We start from the raw sequence: 21810 nt of genomic DNA on the forward strand, positions 1-21810 counted from the left end.
TCCAATAACTTTTGAGACTTCGATTACCCATCCCCGAATCTCTAAATAGATATTTCTAAATCTAAGTTTTTCTAAACCTTGGTTTCATGGATTCCAGATGATCTTTCCTAAATTTTCTTATAATTCGCTATGATACCAACTGTAATGCCCCATATTCTGAGTGCGCTATAACCTAGGACAATTTTGGGATAATAATTTTTCTTAAAAAAAAACTATTGCTAGACCATATCATTGCTCTTATCCATCCCAAAATTTTCATACATTTATCTCAAAAGAGAATTATCATAAACATTAAGTGCGGAAGCTAGAATCGAACCTAACATATTAACATTAATCATAAATAAATTCTTACATTCTCATTAATCATAAAAAAAGGTTAAACATCATCATTAACTATAAATGAGACTATACATCATCATTCCTTAAAACGTTCAAAATTCAAAGTAGCAGAACTTAAATACATGGGCTATATAACATACATTCAACTCATCGTATAACTTATGATGCACTTTGTTAAGTGCCATTTCATGCCTCATTTATCCTCGTTTCTACTACAATCTTCATCTGAAATGTTTGAATATTCCAGGGGCAAAGCCCAAGTTAGATGATGAATCATCTAAGTAAGGGAACAATAAATATATTTCGTGCATAAATGCAAAATGCAAAATGTCATTTTTCATTTTCTTTTGGTTTGAACGGACCGTACCTTATTGCTATTCCCCATTTTCACATCCTCCTTATCAGGTCGAGGTGTATGGGTGCACCCTTGATAGAGAAGCAGTCCTGACCCGTACTCTCAAACTCTTATGCGATGCATGATCAATAATATCATCGTGCACATATGCACATTTCATCATAACATATAAATGTAATCTACATGACATATTCACATCAAATCATGGCAACATGATAAAATAATTTACTTAAGATCAGGTTTTGGGTAGAACCACTTACAAACCAAGCATTTTTATAAAACTAAATCTAGTTGGGAAGTACTACTTACCTTACAAAAAGATAATTTTGCCTCAAAATTCGCATCGAACTTCCAATCGTACTCAATTTTCAATCTTGACGTACCCTGGCATCATAATTACTTAAGCAAATCAGTTTTCTAATTTTTCTCTACTTTTCCTAATTTCTCCCATTTTCTCCTATTATTTCCTCAAGATTATGAAATAAATATTTTCTCATAAAATTTTCTCAATTTCTCTTCACAATAATTCCTAAAACAATATTCTTAAGCCCTATAAATTTTCTCATAATTTTCAGAATCCATGTTCTATTTATTTCTCATTTTCTCTTTGATTTTCAAGCATCCATTGCCTCAAAAAATCCATAATAAATATTAATCTTGCATTTCTTTTCCAATTTTATCATCAAAAATTCTAAAATATCATTCTCATATTTCTAAAATTTTTGAAGAAAATTTTGAAGATAACTCATATTCCCACGGAGCGATTTGATATTCTTCAATTCGTCGATGAAATCTTAATTTGCATATCTAACAACGCCTTCTGTTACAAATTTTCACACAAACTACTAAAGCCAGCCTATAGGATTTTTCTAAGAATTTTTTTGATATTTTTCTCTCTCTATTTTTTTTTTATTTCTCTTTTTCAAATCTCACTCTCACTCTCAAATTTTTCTTTCTTACAACCTTTCTCTTTCTAATCTAAGTGCTCAAACCTTTCAAGTTTTCTCTATTTATAGAAGGTTGAGTTAAGCTTAGCATAATTATAGTGACCCACTATCTTTAATTATTTTATCATATTTCTTAATTATTTTTCACTAAATCTCACTCATAATGTTTAATTATTTATCTATACCTTACTTTGTCTCTCACATTTCTCAATTATTTCACCTATTATCTTTGATTATTTGTCCACACCTTACTTTGTCTCTCACATTTCTCAATTATTTCACCCATCATCTTTAATTATTTTATCATCTTTCGTAATTATTTTTCACTAAATCTCACTCATAATCTTTAATTATTTGCCAATACCCTAGTTTGTCTTCCACATTTCTCAATTATTTCACCCATTATTTTTGATTATTTGTCCACACCCTACTTTATCTCCCACATTTCTCCATTATTTCATCCATTATTTTTAATTATTTTCTATTAAATCTCACCCATAATCTTTAATTATTTGTCTACACTCCACTTTGTCTCCCATATTTCTCAATTATTTCACCCACTAACTTTAATTGTTTTGTTACCTTAATTATTTTCCATTAAATCTTTTTTTGAATATATTATTTTTTCATTTATTAATTTTAAACCCATTTTCTTAGTCCATTAATTTTAAGCCCATTACTTAGCCTTTCCCTTTTCAACTTATCCCACTAACTCTAAGGCCAAATTACTTAACATTTCATTTTTCAACTTATCCCACTAACTCTAAACCCATTAGTTTTCTTAACTAAAATCTCTAATGAATATAAAAAAATATTTTAAATACAATAAAAATTAATTAATATTATTCTCAGAATACTAGGATAATATTTGGAAAAGTCAAAGCAGGTAATATTTCTATATATTGAACGAATTTTTTTTTATAAATCACAATCTTTAAATAATATATTGACTAACATAATCTTAAAATTTGTTGTTTCAATAATATACATTGTTGAGTTCCAAAAACGTGGGTTGCCACATGCCCACATATTGCTTTTTCACATCAAGAAGACAAGTATCCAACAGGTGAAGATATTGATAAGATCATTTTAGCTAAAATTCCTAATGAAGTGATCCAAATTATTATCCTGCAGTTAAAAATTTGATAATGCACGGTCCATTGAACAATTCAAGAAAGAATTCTCCATGTATGTTGGATGGAAGATGTACAAAACATTTTCCCTAGAGGTACAAAGATTACACTACTGTCGATGATGATGTGGATATCCAATTTATAGAAACAAAGACGATGGAAGAACAATTAAAAAGAATGGGATTGATTTGGATAATAGATATGTAGTTCCACACAACTGTTACTTGCTTTTGAAGTATGGTGCTCATATAAATGTTGAGTGATGCAACCAGTCCAAGTTAATTAAGTATCTTTTTAAATATGTCAATAAAGGACATGATCATGTCACCACAACTTTTTATGAAAATACTGATGATGATAGTGTGCAGAATTCTGTGGATGAAATAAATATGTATTATGATTGCAGGTATATCTCACCATGTGAGGTACCTTGGTGAGGTACCTTGGAGACCTTTTTGTTTTGATATTCATTATAGAGACCCTCTAGTTAAGCAATTGAATTTTCATCTTGCCAATGAGCAAATTATCATATTTTCATATACTGATCCAATTGATGCAGTCATGAGTCGACCTATTGTGAACAAGTCAATGTTTTTAGCATGGAGGGAGGCTAACCAAAAATATATTGAAGCGAGAGAGCTAACCTATGCAGGGTTTCTTACTAGATTTTTATGGAAGCAATCACTAAGGGAGTGACAACCAAGGAAGCGTGGATTTTCAATTAGACGAATGTTTTTTGTCCTCCTGGGATATGGTGAAAGGTATTATTTGAGAATTATTTTTAACATAGTTCAAGAAAAAATATTTATGAAGAAATAATGACTATAAATGGCGTTCAATATAATTCATTTATAGATGCTTGTTATGCACTTGATTTGTTAGAACATGATAAAGAATACGTCGATTGTCAAGGGGATAGGTGAAGCAAGTCATTGGGGATCTACATACTATTTGAGAAATCTATTTGCAACTTTGTTATTGTCAGATTCTTTGTCGAGACTTGAATTTGTTTTGGAAGAAAGTTGGTAGTATCTATCAGATGATATATTTTATAGGCAACACACCATGTTGCACCATGAAGGTATTATATTCTTTAATGTTTTTATTTACACAAAAATAATGATTACTATGTTATGGTTTTAATCGTGGTTGTCTATTTGTTTCACTTTATAGATTTGAAATTGATTGACAAAGAAATAAAAAATTATACTCTTGTGGAGATTGAAAAGATCTTGCAGAGTAGTGGAAAAAGTCTTTGTGACTTTTCAACAATACATTTCCTTAAGACTGTTGATGTTTCTATTCACCAAAATATGCTTATACTGGATGAGCTGCATTATGATAGAATTACTTTGGCTTAAGACCACAACATTTTTGTATCTAATTTCACAACTAAGAAAAATAATATTTATGAAACAATTATGGGTGATGTTGAAGGTGATCAAGGCGGTATATTCTTTCTTTATGGATATGGAGGTACAGGAAAAAATTTTGTGTGGAAAACTTTATAAGCAGCATTGTGATCAAATGGGGAAATTGTATTAACTATAGCATTAAGTGGTATAGCATCTCTTCTTCTACCATATGACGACCCCACCCTTATAAACCTCGATCGAGGCACCAAGGGAGAAGTGTCAAGAAGAAACGATATTTGCTAAAGGCATAACATAACACAACACAACATTTTATAATCAATTGCAAAACTATATACACAAAAATGAACATCATGTATTGTCATTTAAAACGGGTCATACACCCATTACATCACAAAAGATGATATTACAAGGCCGCTTTACAACCATGACCAGGCACCATGCCCAAAATTTCCCTGAAGATCTTTTATTTGGGACAACTTTGTACACATCTAAACACTAGACCCCACATTGTTATGCTCCCCATCAACTTTAGTCTTGCCCCTATCTGGAATGATGCAAACACAAGTGAACTACAAAACCCAACAAGTAATATAGAATGAAAGATAATAAGAGTATCAGGGTTCAACCATTGATGATAATAACATTCCCACTTATGCACACAAAAAGGAGTGGAATCAAGGCACAAGCATCATGAACATACAACCGCATGCACCCATGCTATGCTAGCATTAAGCCACGTTGTACATGCATAGAGCTTAAGATGTATGCTCCCATAACGCCATCATAGCATAATCATATTAAGGAATCTAAGTCCCACACGAGTCTGACCGTATAGCCCACTTGAGCTTGACACGAGTTCGGCTTATAGTCCACTCAAGCTTTTGGTTTGTTATTGTAGGGATATCCTAGCGGATCCCGTCCGCAACGTGCATTAAGTATCACATGTAATTCCTGACCATGCCATTCATAACAAAGACATCATGACCCGCACAATACCCATGCATAAGACCTCTCATGATTTACATGCACAAGGCCAAACATACTCGTATAACCAAGGTTAACATGCATGGAATACATTCGAGAATAGAAAAACATAAGCCAAGAGGGAGAAAAGGGAAATTTAAGCTTGTAAAAGGCTTTGAGCCAAAACAGGGAAAAAATCGGTCGACAAATGCTTTGGTATCTATCGATAGATCACCCTTTAAAAGGCAATTTGTTGACAAATTTCCCCCAATTTGCCAACAAATTACCCTTTAGAAAGCAATATGTCAACATATTGCTCCCAATATGTCAACTAATAGAGGCCAAAATCACCTGATTCCTCTGGTTCCCTCACTCGAACCACGGCAAGATGAAATCAACTTTCAACGACTCATTCTTCCAATCAAGCTGTTACTCAGGAAATCTCAGGATTTTTTTTTACATTCCCAAGATTTATTAATTTTCTTTTTCCTCCATCCAATCTTAAAAACCACAATCTTCGCATGCTCAAAATCCCAAAATCCCCTAACCATATCCATTTAGCTAATAAGGATTAAAGACTGAAGCTAAGTAAGACATTTCAAGTGTACAACAGAAATAATAGGATCAAAATTCTAATAGATTGTCTTGCGTTACCTTAACATAGCATGTTCATACATAATTGTCTTGTGACTAAAATAAGACCAAAATAAGAATTACATGCCAATCGTACAAAATGTAATAATGGAAGTAATTTAACATGCTTGGTCCCCTTCTTCAACTAACTAGCCATGTCTTTCTCTTTGCTACAAGTCTCGGCTGGAACGTTGAATGTTCTAGGGGCATAACTTAGGTTAGATGTTAAATCATCTAAATGAATGGCATAAAAGTAATTTTCATGAAATGCATGAGCGATCATGTGGATGGCATAAATCAAACTCAACATGTTAACCTTGGGACGCCACCTTGGCGTACTTAGTATCTAGAAAGTAATTTGGCCACCGCCTGTGAGAACCACCATTCCCACGTTTTTCGTAAGAACAAACATCTCCTTGTCCACAAGGAGACCCCAAATCCCGACCCACTGGTCATAACAATGACATGATTCGAATTATGACAATAACATATAAATCATGTGCCATGCAAATCCTCAATTCCTCAAGCCAAATTTTCTCCTGATCATTAATTATTCAAGAAAATCATTATTCCTAATTTTTCTGAATTTTTCATAATTTTCCCAAATTTTTCTATTTTTTAATAATCATTTTCTCTCAAAAATAAATATTTCCTCATGATTTTCCCCACTAAAATTCATAAAATAATTCTATTGGCTTTCTGAAATTTATTTAGAATTTTTTTGAATTTTTCTCCTATTTGTTTTCATAAAATTTTCTTTCTAAAAATTCAAAATAAATATTTATTCAATTATTTTTCCTAATAAAAATTTAAAATAATAAATTTTCCTATTTTCTGACTTTTTTGAAAATTTTTAGAATTTTTTTCCATTTCTTTCTATATTTTTCCCCTTATTTTTCTTTCATTTCCTATTTTTCCTTACCTCTGGTCATCTTCTCAAGCGATGGTGACTGGCCAACGACTCTGATGAACGATCTGATGACACCAGCATGAAGCCCACGACCTTCCGACCATGATGGCATCGGTCGATACTTGAAAAATCGACCAGAGATACATTAAAATCGACAATTTCAATCTGTTGGCAACAACTATTTGCGATTTTCCGGCGATGTTTAAAACCCACTCTAAACTGCTCCAAACCACTCCAAAATCTTCAGATTTACTCATCTCCTCTAGAGAAATAAAAGCCTCTTATTTAGATCACTCAATTCTCTCTCTAAACCCACGAATTGAACTCAATTTTTGCATAAACATTCTGAGCCGCGAGTTACTATTTATAGGCCATTTTGGGCTGGAAATCCTTCAATTCTTAGGTTAATGATACCCTAGGATGCTACATTTAGCCCGTAATCACCTTGATTCATCTTTAAAATTGAGAAAATCCCTTGATTATTGTCTTAGCTTCCCCCTTTGACAATCCCTAGCCTTTCTTTACCCATAACACTACTTGTAGATTGCCATACATAGATTTCCATCATTCTTTAGCCACAAAACAGAGGAAAAATAGGGTTCTAAGCTAGAGAAGAGCTAGAAAATGAGTTTCTCACCTTGAAACACTTCCTTAAAATCCTTAGCTACCCCACGAAGAGGAGAAATGAGGAAGAGAAGAGCCCTAGCTGCTGGAAGAAGCTTTTCCCGATCTCCACTGCCTCAAACGTGCTCTCTTTTCACACTTTGGCCCTATTTATACTTTCCCAACATTTTGATTTAATTTTATTTGCTTATTTTTCAGCCTACTTAAGCCACTTAATCACCTTTACTTATCACATAATTTTCCTTTTATTAGTGGCTCCTTACCTTACTTTTCAACTTTTCCATCCTAGTCCATTATGTTGACTTATGGCCTACTTCTCCATTTAACTTTGACTATTCAACCTCATTTGCTTGCTCTTTTGGCTTGTCAACACTTCCACTTTGACTTCTTGACTTCCCTTAGTCCCTTAAACTTCATTTGCACCTATCAAACAAGTCACCAAGTCATTTCTCACATGATATGAGATTCCTTATAATAATAACGTAGACATAACATACTAATGGGGCTTTACATACCAGGAGGTAGAACAACTCATTCTAGATTTGCTATTCCTCTAATTCCCAATGAATACTCAATTTGCAACATTAAATAAGGGAGTTATAATGAACATATATTGTTTTGAAGCTTTGGATAGGATTATGAGAGATATTTTAGGATTTAGCTATCTATTGTATTTGGAACAAGCTTTTGGAGGTAAAACTAATGTGTTTGGAGGAGATTTCAGATAGATTTTGCCTATCATTCCAAAAGGAAGAATACAATATATTATGCTTGCAATTATCAACTTTTCATATTTATGGAGATATTTTAAAGATTTGAAATTGACAAAAAAAAATGAGGTTTCAAAGTCTTAACTCAAACATTGATTCTATTGAATTAAAGGCTTTTTCAAATTGGATATCATGCATTAGAGATGAAACAATTGGGGGTTCACATGATGGTCATGCAACCAGTGAAATACCTGATGACCTTTTGATAAAGGAGTTAGAGGATTTAGTTGCATCAATTGTAAATAACACATATCATACTTTCTTAGATAATGTTAATGACCCTTCATGTTAAACCTGTGATCAATCCACACACGCATCCACGATAGTACCAAGATCCAAGAAAATGAAATAGAACAAAAATGAAATTAACTGTAAAAACACAACACACACATAAAATTCGCAAGACAACATATACGTGTTCATATCCAAAACGGATCCTAATCACGGCAGGACTTCACCCTAGTCAATCCACTAAAATGATGACAATCTATTTATAGAGATTTACAGCGATTACAACGAAATCAAAACCAAGAAGATGATACAAATTGAGAGATTACAACGCTAAAAGAACCAGCGAATACACCACTCTCAAATACAATCATCTACTCATCTTACACTAATCAAACCTATGAAAAATCGTGCAAGAATAGTACCTGATTGTTGTGTTGGATCTCCAATTTCGTTCACTGTATCTTCTCTCTCTTGCGCGCGCGCGATGAGCTTCTAATCATGTGCATTATTTCGATTGGAATGCCAATGAGCCTTATATACAAAAGGGCTTTTGATGGTAGCCCTTGGGTCAAGGGTTTTAAAATGATGATCAATGGCCCACAATTTGACCAGCCATTTTAACGTAATAATAAAGCCAAATGCAACATGAAACCCACATGCAAATGAAATAACATCCAAGTGAACATTTATCAATTTATTTTGAATCACAAATCAACAAATTCTACCTTGATTCAAGAATGGATTGATATTGGATTTAACTAAAGACCTTACAACTCTCCCAGTTATGACGGGAGCACATTGAGCAAAAATAATGCTTGCTCAAACTTCTGACCTAAGATAGACTTAGCTATTATAGGTCTCACTAAAGGCAATATGATCATCTAACTCTATCGAGCCTACTATGATTAGGGCATCGGGGCTGACACTAGGGTTATCATTAGACATGGTATCTCCTAAGGTTCCGCCTTGAGATTTACACATTTCCACGTCAAACTAAAAATTATTAGTTTGTTTAGATTTGACTAATTTTATGAGATTAGGCACATTAATTTCTAAGCTGATTATTAGATCTTAAAACTTTAATTCTCTTTCCTATTTGATATTTAACTAAGATTTTAATTTCTTAAACTTCTCAAAAGCTTCATTTTTATACCTGAGAAAGTATACCCAAATCTTTCTAGAATAATCATCAATAAAGAAAGAAAATATTGGGCCTTAGAAAGAGGGAAGGGAACTTGGGGAGAAGCCCAAAAACAAAGGAAGCACACTACACTCTATAGGATTTACCCATAACATAGGATTCACAAAACTGTAGGTTACTAATCCCTTTTGAAATCCAAAATGCCTTGCATGCTTAACTCTTGCAGCCCTTTTAAGCCTATGTGCTGTAATCTTTTATGCCAAATCTTCTAAAATGGTTCGCCCTTCTTCACTCTCATATCCATATGAAAAATTTACATTTTCTTGCTTATAATCATTTTACCTCGAAGGATAATTTTTTCTAAGATGGTCTTTTTCTTACAAAACCAACAAGTCACTGTCATTAAATTTCCTCTACTCCTAGGTTGAGATTTTGACATGCTCTTACATCTAAATTGAGGATTACGGTTCCCTTTAACATGAAAGCATATACCAGAATTTAATTTATTATCTTTCTTGACTTCTAAATCTCTAAACCTTAAAGCCACTAAAACATCATCTAATGTAAGGAAATTCCTACTATATTTGATTGCAGTTTTCATGTCTTTATATTCATCTGGTAGAGAATTTAAAAAGATGATTGCTTGGTTTTCATAAAAAAATTTCTCATCTATATTTGCTAACCCTATGGTGATAACTTTGAAATCATCTAAATTTTCTTCTAGGATTTTTGAAGGATCCATCTCAAAACCAAAGAGCTATTCCTTAAGATATATTTTATTTGAAAGGGACTTGGTCATGTAAAGGGATTCTAGTTTAGACCGTACCTTCGCTAAAATTTCTTCTTCTTTTACCTGTCTAAGGACATTGTCAGAGAGATTGAGTATAAGGAGGTTGAATGCTAGCTCATCCATGTCTTGCCTCTCTTTATTAGTCATTGCCTTCGGTGTCTCCTTTTCTTTCTTCTCTTCCTTCCATTTTGTCAAGGTCTTCGCATATCGGTGTTGGACTAGCATGACCTTCATATATTTTCAACCACATGTGGAAGTTCCTATAGCTGTTAAACTTTTTGAGCTCCACTTTCATAGGTGTCATAATAGGGAGTAATCTCACTTCAATCCCCAATGAATCTTACAATAAACCACAAAGAAATGTGATAGTAAATGGAAACAATAGTGGTAGTAACAAAAAACGAGAGAGATTACCAAAAGACAAACTAAAGAGCTGAAAATAAACGAACATAATCGCACTCAAGAACACAATGAGAGGTTAGGGCACAAAAGGATACGATGCACTTACAAAGTCGAAAGTCGATTGTAGTCTCTAATTTCCCTTGTGTGTCACGACCTTTTGTTCTTCCAATCGCCTTTGTTTTGCCTTCATGATTCTCTAATCTTGATCTCCTTTGGATCTTTAGAGACGCAATCAGGATCTTAAGTCCCTCGAGTGGCTCTAATACCACTTGTTAAACCTATAATCAATCCACACACACATACAAGACAATACCAAGATCCAAGAAAATGAAATAGAATATAAATGAAATGAACCGCAAAAACATAACACACACATAGAATACGTGAGACATCATATACTGGTTTAGATCCAAAACGGATCTTAATCACGATAGGGGTTTACCCTAGTTAATCCACTAAAATAATAGATAATGGATTTACAAAGATTTATAGCGATTACAATGAAATCAAAACTAAAAAGATGATACAAACCAAGAGATTACAATGCTAAAAGAACCAGCGATTACAACATTTTCAAATACAATCATCTACTCATCTTACACTAATCAATTCCATGAAAAATCATGCAAGAATAGTACTTGATTGTTGTGTTGGATCTCCAATTTCGTCTGCTACATCTTCTCTCTCTCTCTCATGCGCATGCGCGTGCGCAATGAGCTTCTGATCGTGTGCAATATTTAGATTAGAATGCCAAGGAGCCTTATATACAAAGGGGTTTTTGATGGCAACCCTTGGATCAAAGGTTTTAAAATGATGATCAATGGCTTATAGTTTAACCAACCATTTTAACATAATAATAAAGCCAAATGCCACATGAAACCCACATGCAAATGAAATAACATCCAAATGAACATTTATCAATTTATTTTGAATCACAAATCAACATTTCATATTTGCAAGAAAGAGCCTCATTTGCTCCAACTCTTGAAGTTGTTAAAAAAGTAAATGAATACATGGTTTCCCTTAATCCAAAGGAAAGACATATTTAAGTTCTGATGCAGGTTGCAGATCATATTTCAATATTGATTTATTAGAAGATCTTCATACTCTAGAATTTTTAAATGGTATCAAATGCTTTGGGGTGCCTAATCATGAGTTAAAATTGAAAGTCGATATTTCTATTATGTTATTAAGAAATATTGATCATTCTGCTAGGTTGTGTGATAGAATTAGATTAGTCATTATAAGGTTTGGAAATCATGCCCTAGAAGCTAAGGTTATTTCGAGAAGTAATGCAAGTCATAAAGTTTTCATTCTAATAATGACTTTAACTCCATCAGATCCAATATTACATTTCAAGTTTCAGTGAAGACAATGCTTTTTTGTTGTATCATATGCTATGTCTATTAATAAGAGTCAAGGTCAAATCTCTTTCGCACGTTAGATTTTATCTAAAAAAATCAATTTTTAATCATGGATAACGTTATGTTGCAATCTCCAAAGTTACAAATAAAAAATGATTGAAGATATTAATTTGTGATAAATACGGAGAACCAACCAATTCAACCACAAATGTGGTCTTCAAAGAAGTTTTCCAAATTTTGGATTAAATATGTTGTTTTTCAAATTTTCAATAAAAAATTCTAATAAAATATTATTTATATGATACTTTAGTATTTGATTTGATTATAATTAATTAACTTTCATACAGGGACGGAGCCATCTGAGGCCCAGTGGGGGCAACTGCCCCCACTGGGCTAGATTTTTTTTTTAACAATGATTTATTATTTAAAATAATATATATATATATATATTATATTTTACTACTAGAAATTAAAAAAAATAAGTATTGAAGAAAACAAGTATATGATGACCAGTAGTAACTATCACAATATTTTTTTTATAATTTGTTCATAATTTTATTTTTTTACAATGATATGCAAATAAAACTAAGTATTAAAGAAAATTTGAAGCAAAGAAAACAAGCATGGAGAAAATTTATATTGAAAAAAATGAACAAATTAACAAAGCAAGTATTGAGCAAATTGATGTTGCATAACTTCTTATGGATCTCGGGCTAAGAATTATAATAATGGATTACAATGTTAATTTTTAAAATCAAATTAGAAGAGTCTACTTGTAAAGAAGTCTGTGTCAGCCTCGAAATCAAGACGATTCATTCCAACTTTGTTTAATGAATTTGGTAATTAGTTGGAATATAATATAAGCAAAGATGTCACATTTTGCTTATAGTGTTATCTTTTTAAAATAAATAATGTGGAATAAGGAGATAATGATTATTTCATAAAAGAAAGGTTCAGTAATTTAAAAAAAAAAATAGATTTAATGAATCAAGAGTAAAATATTGAGATGGTTTTTTTCAGACAGTCAGAACAAACATTGTGTGATTATTGAATTCATCTAAATGCATCAATTGATTATGTTCGACTTTTTCTACGTTAAAAACTAGCATTTTGTGGTTATGACGAATCTAAATATTCAAATAATCAATGTACTTTTCTTAAATAATTGTAATTTCTAGCATAAAAAGCTGTAAGAAATAATTGTAAAAAAAAAATTCATTTTAATATTATCATTATTACCTTATTTTTAAAATTATATTTTTTGTATTTAACTTCGCCCCCACTAAACTAAAATCCTAGCTCCGTCCCTGTTTTCATAAATGACTATCGAAATTATCTATTGCAATTACACCTCTCGTGCATTGCGTGGGTTTAACACTAGTTATAACAAATGTTGCTTAAGTGAAATAGGTAGATTGTTTGTTGAAATTATTTTTCAATTACACATTGTTAATTAACTTTGATTAGCATATAACTGAGGGAAAAACTTTTGCCCACATTCATATCCCAAGAGTGAAGGGTTTATTTTAGAATCCGATAAACCTTCCAATTCCAAGAAGTGATCACAAATGTTACATTTTGTTATGGCTTATCATGTGGAAATTGGAGATTAATGTGGGATTTGGCAATAATTCAGAGTAAAAATTATGCCTAATCTACATAAGAAGTAATGTCTTACTTCTTATGTACAATTATACCTAATATTCGCATGTACAATTTTTTAGATTATTGTATTCTCTTATCAAAAAGGTTTCTCAAAATTATGTAAATCTATATTTTTAAAGATATTTATTTATGCAAATTGAGTTCAATAGGGCATCATCAAAGCCCTTCATAAGTATAAACCCTAAACCCCAAAACAGCACGAATCTGCCATTACTCCGCCGGAGATGGCCGGTCCGTTGCTTCGCTCTCTCTGGTCCAACACCAGAAAGTCGCTCTTCCTTCCCTCCGTCCAGCCTTACGCGCACGCACCCGCCACTGGCCTTGCTCGTGCTTTCTCCTTGTCGGCGGCGCCAGCCACCGCTGATGTGGCGGCTCCGAGCGGCGTGGTGGATCCAAGCCGGCTGCGGAACGTGGCGGTGATAGCACACGTCGACCACGGCAAGACCACGCTCATGGACCGCCTCCTCCGCCAGTGCGGCTCCGACATTCCCCACGAGCGGGCACTCGACTCTATCAGCCTCGAGCGCGAGCGCGGCATCACTATCGCTTCCAAGGTTTGGAATTTTTTTGTTGCTTGGCGTCTTATCCCTCTCCTTCGTTGCTGAGAGAATGGAATGATGAATTAATGACATAAGATTTGGGCTTTATGCGTTCTCCTGTACTTCTATTTAAAATAGGACAAAGTACATCATGTGTTAGGAAATTTTATGGGACATCAGTTCTTTTGCAGTATTTCACTTTGCGGAAAAACTTGCATAGTTGCATGGGTTACTGTTCGCCATATCAAAAAAGTGAAGGGGTCTTCATGAATTGGCTTATTATAATTTAGAATAAGTAGGGATTTGGTTGAAGAAATTAACTGAAAAATCTACAAAACGTACAGCTGTTCAGAAAATTAGCCATTTGGAAAACTTCAGAAACACTTTTTTCTTTCCCTGCACTTGGCAAGGGTGCACCCACAAATTCAATACATGCCTCCCTTTAAACTTGTGCTTGTATTTTTTTCCTTTGAATAGCACTCCCAGGATGCTGGAATGGTGACTTTTCTTCTTTACCTTTCATATCTGTCTTTCATTATGCAATTTGTTAATTTACTTGCTGTGTTCGGACAATTATCTTCCTCTCTATTTCCACTCCTCTGCCCAAGTTGATCAATACTAAAAATCCACTACTACTGAAAGCTAGCCACTGAATATCCGCATTCTCCTCCTAATCCAATATCTTCCATCCAAGAGCAATCCTCAAGCACTGACTATTGACTGACTTAAAAGTTAAACCTGGTGCCAAAGTTTGCCCTTGTCTGCAAACACAGGTACTGATACCCTGTCATAGTAACCACTGCAATCTCGAAATGACCAGGCACTTTGCGAGACATTATTTATCATTACCAAAAAAATTAAAAGATGTTTGTTTGAACACTATCCACTTTTTGCAAGACCTCCAAAATCTTTGTTTGAACATTATTAAAAGAATTCATATTTGGGAGTATTTTTCAAAGTCTTATATACATTTTTGTCATTTGAGTGTGTTGTTTCACTCAGGTGAGCCCTGTTTAGGTGCCTAGCTTGTCAGGAAATGTAATATCATAGCACCTTATGGGTGTCTTTCACCCATGACTATCTTGATTATTGCTGATTTCCTATTAATTACTGGCAGGTTACATCTGTTTCATGGAAGCAAAATGAGCTAAACATGGTTGATACACCTGGACATGCTGATTTTGGTGGTGAAGTACGTCTATGTAATGACTTATTATGTTCCATATCTCTTGTGGTACATTGAAACTCTAGGTTATTGAAATTATTGGATGCATTATTCATGATAATGAGGTAACTTTATCAACTCCTTTCAGATATACTCATCAAGGTTATGCCAAAATCCAAAATCTATTCCCTGATCCATTTTCAGGATCTTTTGTAGAAATAAAATGACACTAAGTGAAAATTTCTTGGGTGTTGAAGGAGTGAAATATGCTTTCCTAATAAGCCACTAAGGTTCATTGATTGATGGTCAAAACGTTTGGCATGGTCACTAATTAAGATAGTGTCATGGCCTTAAGCCTAACAATGGTCTTCTTCCTAACCTGGTACGAATTAGGAAGATACCAAGTAGAAAGAAGAAGAACATAGAGTGAAAGAGAGAAAGAAAGGGAGAGAGATAGAGAGAATGTTGAGAGGGAGAGAGTAGATTTCTCTTCAATATTTCGGATGCCCCAATCCACGAAGGTTGTTCAGGATTTATACAAGGCATTGGAAGAGTAGATTCCCTTGTTGAGGTGGATTCTACACTCTTCCACGGTTGTGACAACCTACCACTACACTCTAACCTCTTGCACATGGCTACAAATTAACTATTACAGAAATTAAAACGGTAAAAAATTTAAAAAATACCATAACCATGGCCCTACTCGTGATAATTCCTCCCTCCTTAACAAATTTCTTGTCCTCAAGAAATGCTGAGGAGGTTGGTAGATCTTGGGAATTGCTTGAGCAAAGCAGGCAGGTACTCCCAGGTACTACTATCTTCCGAGCTGTTCTGCCATTTTACTAGAACTTGTATAAGTGGGGCTCGTTGCTTGTATACCACCCTCCTATCTATTATGGCCTCAGGCTTCGTCTTCTTGTTGATCTCCTTAGGAAGTAGAGGTAATGTAGGACTCACTAGTTGTGTGCCGACCTATTTCTTTAAGAGAGAAACGTGGAACACAGGGTGGATTTGTGATCCCTCTGGAAGCTGTAAGTGATAGGCCACCCTCCCAACCTTGGCTATTATGGGAAATGGTCCATAATACTTGGGGTTGAGTTTGGACGCCTGCCCTTGAGTAATGGACTTTAGATGAGGATACCTCAACTTTAAATACACCTCCTCCCCAACTGCAAATTCTCTTTCACTTCTCCTCCAGCTAACAAATTGTTTCATCCTATTCTGAGTTGAGGCTAACTCCTTCTTCAATTGCTGTAATACTCTCTTCCTTTGCTGTAAATAGTCTTCAACCATTGCCGTAAATAGTCTTCAACCATTGCCATAGTAGTGCATTCCCCTATAACAGGCAAAATGGGAGGTTTGTACCCAAATATGGTCTCAAATGGGGACATTTTGAGGGAGGTGTATCTTGCAGCTCTCCACTAGTTTTTCTCAACTCAACCAGCTCTCTATCTAACTCAAGAACACACTGATAACATAAGAGTATAAAGGAAACACCACATACAAAGAAACATACACACGAAACAACAAGATTTATCCTGGTTCAGTCTTGAAATCCAAGACCTACATCCAGATTGCTAGGCACCACTGAAATCCACTATCTTGGAACACCCAAGGGATGATTACAATGAGAACTTAACCCCTTCCGCCCATATACACTGAAATCTATAGGGAAACTAGGGAATACAAGCTACAAACCAGCCACTCCCTACCTCTCGCACTCAATCCCCAAATCAAGACAGTAAATCGGAAGCAATACTTCTCGAATACAGGCGCACTAAGACTCCTCTATCTATATTCCTATCCACGACCCCTATTTATAGGATATAGGGATGCGGAGCACAAGATAGAAAGATAAAACAACTAACTAACAACCACCTAACTAAATAACTAATCCAAAAAGACAGCTGCCTCCTTCTAGAAACAAACCTTCTAGAAGAGCAATTAAATCTAACTATAAAACAAGAAAATGATATGCAGCAATACAAAGATACATGATTTACATTTAATCTAATCTAATACAAATGACACAACAGGAGGTATGGTGGTTGGAGTTATACCACCATTGAGCCAAAGACAACCACCTATACCACCCTTTTGACTATAAGAAACAAATGTACTTTTAGTAGGTTTCCAGGCTTTGGTTCACCCTTTCAATCTATCCATCAGAATGGGGGTGATAGGTTGTGGACATATTCAACTTGGTCCCCAAAGCCTTCATAAGCTCCTGCCACATCATACTAGTAAAGATCCTATCGATATGAAATTATAGACTTAGGAGTCTCATGTAATTTCACCACTTGATCCATGAAAACCCTAGCCATCTTCTGAGTTGTGTAGGGATGAGTTAGCCTTATAAAATGGGCAAATTTTGTTAGCCAATCAACAACCACCAATATATTGTCCTTTCCCTCTGATTTTGGTAAACCTTCAATGAAATCCATGGACATGTTAAGATTAGGAGCACTAGGATCCTCTCAATTCAATGCCAATCTCTCTCACTCTTAGTCAAAACCAGAAACAACAATAGAAATAATAAATTGAATAAGAAGCACAAAATTTAAATGAATGAAAACAGAAATAAAACAATCAAACCACTAGAAGAGACAAGCGATATATCCTAGTTTGGATTGCACCAATACCAATTGCAACCCTACATCCAGCGTCCAAACTCCCACAGAGCAGTCTTTCTTTATTGATTAAACCGATCAGTACAATGGCAACCTTTCTCTTTCTATACCTGAGTACAACAATCCCTCATTCCGCAAGATTACAAAGCTTTTTTCTAGCCTTTCTCTCAGAATGAAATTGCACTCAATAACAATAGAAATGAGAAGATGATTGATCACTCTCTTCCTTCTCTATCCCACCTGAGTACAATCTTCTTAGAGATTACAACGAACTTTCTTGGACAGAGGTATTTCCTCTCACACACTGCACTTGATCATAGAGAATGAGAATGAATTGTGTCGCACACACACCCCATGTCCTCTATTTAGAGAGTAGATGATATTCCAATGATGACATAAACATATTTACAGTTTAACCCCCCCTCCTCCAAACTATCACTAATTACAGATTGGGATATAAACACCTATTTAATTCTTCATTAGCCCTCAAATGCACTGCTTTGACTGATCTTCTTATCCTGTACTCAAGATAACACTTTAACAGAACACACTAGTCTATGCTTGGTTAGGGATAGGTAAAGGTTGTAAGAGCCCTGGCTAAGCCACTATTTCATATTTACACCTCTTGCAAGTGTCACAAGATAACATAAACTCCTTTACTTCCATTTTCAGCTTGGGCTAATAAAACAATTGCCTCACCTGTAGATAGGTATCTTGAATTCCTGAATGCCCTCCCAAGGGAGACTCATGTAGGGCCTTCATTATTTCCCTCTTGAGACCAACATTGTTCCCAATCACCAACCTGCCTTGATATCTTAACATACCCTCCACCAAGGTGTATCCATCTGTCTCCCTAGATCCCACACCCAACCTTTCCAACAATTCCCTTACTTTCTCATCTCCCTCATAGTTGTTTACTACTTCTTGGCACCACTCAGGAACTACAGTGGTTATAGCTAGTAAGCTTCCTTCCTCATGGCACCTAGAGAGTGCATCTGTTGCCCCATTCTCCTTGCCCTTTTTGTGTTGTATAGCATAGCCCAATCCCACCAGCTTAGGGCCTGTTCTCTTTGCTGTTTTTATCCCGTTTTGAGTTTTCAATTTTTCAAAACATTGAAAACGCGTTCTCTTTTCTATTTTCAAAAACCCGTTTTCGAAAACAAGAAATTTTTTTGTAAAGGGAACCCAATGTTGTTTTGGATGTTTTCAGTGAAAACATACTCAAAATACCAAAACACGGAAAACGCACGCAGCCTCCACTCCCCCTCCCCATTGCACAGACTCACATCTCTCCTCTCTTCTCCACTTTTTCCTTTCTTCTCTTTTGGCCATCGACCTCCACCGCCATTGCCATCACCGTCGTCGACCGCTTCCGCTATCGCCACCCGCAACCACTGCCGTCGACTGCCCCCCATCGCAAACCCTTGCATCGCGTCTGTCGTCGACCGCCCCCGTCTCCTTTCTCCTCTCTTCTCTTCTGGCTTGCCACTGCTATTGCCATCACCACTGTCGCTCGCTTCCGCCACCACCGCCATCAATCGCCCCTCATCGCAAACCCTTGCATCACGTCTGACATCACTGCCCCCTGTCGTCGACCGCCCCCTGTCTCCCTTCTCCTCTCTTCTTTTCTGGCCCGTCATCGCCACCACCCACTTGATCGACAACCCCAGCATCGCGCCCACCATAGCCCACCGCCGAACGACCGAGCATCGCCTCCCATTCACTATGGTTTCTTCCTGATTGCTGCGGCTCCCCTCCCCTTCTGCAATTTGATTTTTTTTGTTGTTTTGTTTTATTTTATTTTTTAAATATTAAATTAAATATGTAATATTTTTTTTGTATTAATTTTTTTTAAAGATATTTTTAAGATTTTGGATTATACCTGTGATAATGTTATGTTATTTTGTAATTTATAATTACTTTATTTCGTTTCTAAGATTAGATTATCTGTTATCTCTTGAATTATAGTTTAAAGTCTTTGAATCAAATTTATAATTTATTAATAAATGTTTACAATTTATTTTAAATCAAATTTATTTAATAAATATTATAAAATAAATTTTCTCAAAATTTCAAAGTAAACGCGTTTTTCAGTTTTCTATTTTGAAAAACAATTTTTTAGAATGACAAAAAGAACACGTTTTCAAAAATCTCGAAATAGACACTTAAAACACAAAATTGAAAATGAATTCAAAATTCAAAACTAAAACACGAAGAGAACACTACCTTAGCCATTTCCTTTTTCTGTAGTTGAGCATGTAATTTCTGTTGTAATAAAAATTTCAGACTCTTGTGATCTGTCTTGATTATAAATTTGCTCACACTAAATAATAATGTCTCCATTTCTCAATAGCCATTAACACTGCTAGAAACTCCTTCTCATATATGCTGAGCCCCATGTGCGTAGGGCTCAATGCCTGACTTAGGAATGCCAATGGCCTTTCTTCCTGCATCAATACGACTCCAATACTTGTTCCACAGGCATCTATTTCTAACACAAAGGGTATGCTGAAATCAAGCAACCCTAGGATAGGCACCTGACTCATACCCCTTTTAATCTTTCAAAAGCTTCCTCTGTCTCTTGCCTCCTGTTGAAACGTCCCTTCTTTAAGAGTTCTATCAGGGGTTTATTGATAGTCCCATAATCCTCCACAAATCGGCAGTAGTATCCAGTTAGCCCAAGAAACTCCCTCAAAGCCTTTACTGTAGTAGGCTTGGGCCAAGCCACTATGGCTTCCACCTTTCTTGGGTCTGTGCTTACCCCATCTCCTAAAATTAAGTATGTCACGACCTTAGGGTTTAGCTAGGGTCTAGGAAGGAAATGGGAAGAATTTGGGAGAGAAACAAAAAAGAATTGGAGGGAGAGACAGAGCAGAAATCAAGAGAAAGGAGGGAAAATAAGGGAGAACGAGAGAGAGAAAGTAAGGAGGGAAATATGAATTCACTATATCATTCCAATCTACATTTCTCTACACACTAGGGCCTATTTATAGGCTGTTCAACTGGAAGTAGAGTCTAGGAACAACACCCATGTGCACTACAATAGAACTAACAACATTTCTTAACCAACAATGATAACTAATTATAGCTTTACCCCTATAATACCCCAAGGGTCGTGACAATTAAGTGCCCCAAATACGCCACCTGACCTTGACCAAAAGCACACTTAGTCCTCTTGATAAAGAGCTGGTTAGATTTGAGGATCTCAAATGTAGTTCTTAGGTGAGTCAAGTGTTGGTCAAAGATGGGGTTGTAGACAAGTATATCATCAAAGAATACAAATATAAATTTTCGAAAATAGGGCTAAAAAATTCTGTTAATTAGGGATTGAAAAGTGGCTGGTGCATTGATGAGTCCAAATGGCATCACTAAAAATTCAAAGTGCTCATGGTGTGTTCTAAAGGCGGTCTTGGGTATATCCTCGGGTTTCATTCTGATTTGGTGGTAGCTCGAGCGTAGGTCAAGCTTAGAAAAAAATTTGACACGGCGTAATTCATCCAAAAGATCTTCCACTAGGGGTATAAAAAATTTGTCCTTGATGGTCACCGCATTAAGTTGGTTATAATCCACACAAAAATGCTATGATCCATCTTTTTTCTTAACTAATAAGACTGGGGAAGCAGAAGGACTTTGACTAGGTCTAATGATAGATTGTTGTAGCATTTCTCTAACCATTTTCTCAATCTCTATCTTTTGGATTGGGGGATAACGATAGGATCTAATGTTGATAGGTTCAGCCTTAGGTTTGAGGTTAATAGCATGGTCAAACATTTGGGTAGGAGGAAGGGTTGTAGGTTCAATAAAAAGATCCTGAAACTCTACTAGCAATTTAT

General features: G+C 35.1%; 1 protein-coding gene across 1 annotated transcript in view; it reads left to right on the plus strand.

Moving 5' to 3' along the window:
* The first annotated feature begins 13799 nt into the window (after window positions 1-13799).
* The window catches only part of LOC127791930 (uncharacterized), a 47117-nt gene continuing 39106 nt past the window's right edge, over window positions 13800-21810 (plus strand). Inside the window, exons 1-2 of the mRNA XM_052322119.1 lie at window positions 13800-14197; window positions 15300-15374. Of these exons, the coding sequence (XP_052178079.1) occupies window positions 13868-14197; window positions 15300-15374 (405 nt within the window). The 5' untranslated portion in view covers window positions 13800-13867. The remainder of the gene's footprint in view (window positions 14198-15299; window positions 15375-21810) is intronic.

This window comes from Diospyros lotus, chromosome 15, assembly GCF_014633365.1.
Source record: "Diospyros lotus cultivar Yz01 chromosome 15, ASM1463336v1, whole genome shotgun sequence".
Lineage (NCBI taxonomy): Eukaryota > Viridiplantae > Streptophyta > Magnoliopsida > Ericales > Ebenaceae > Diospyros > Diospyros lotus.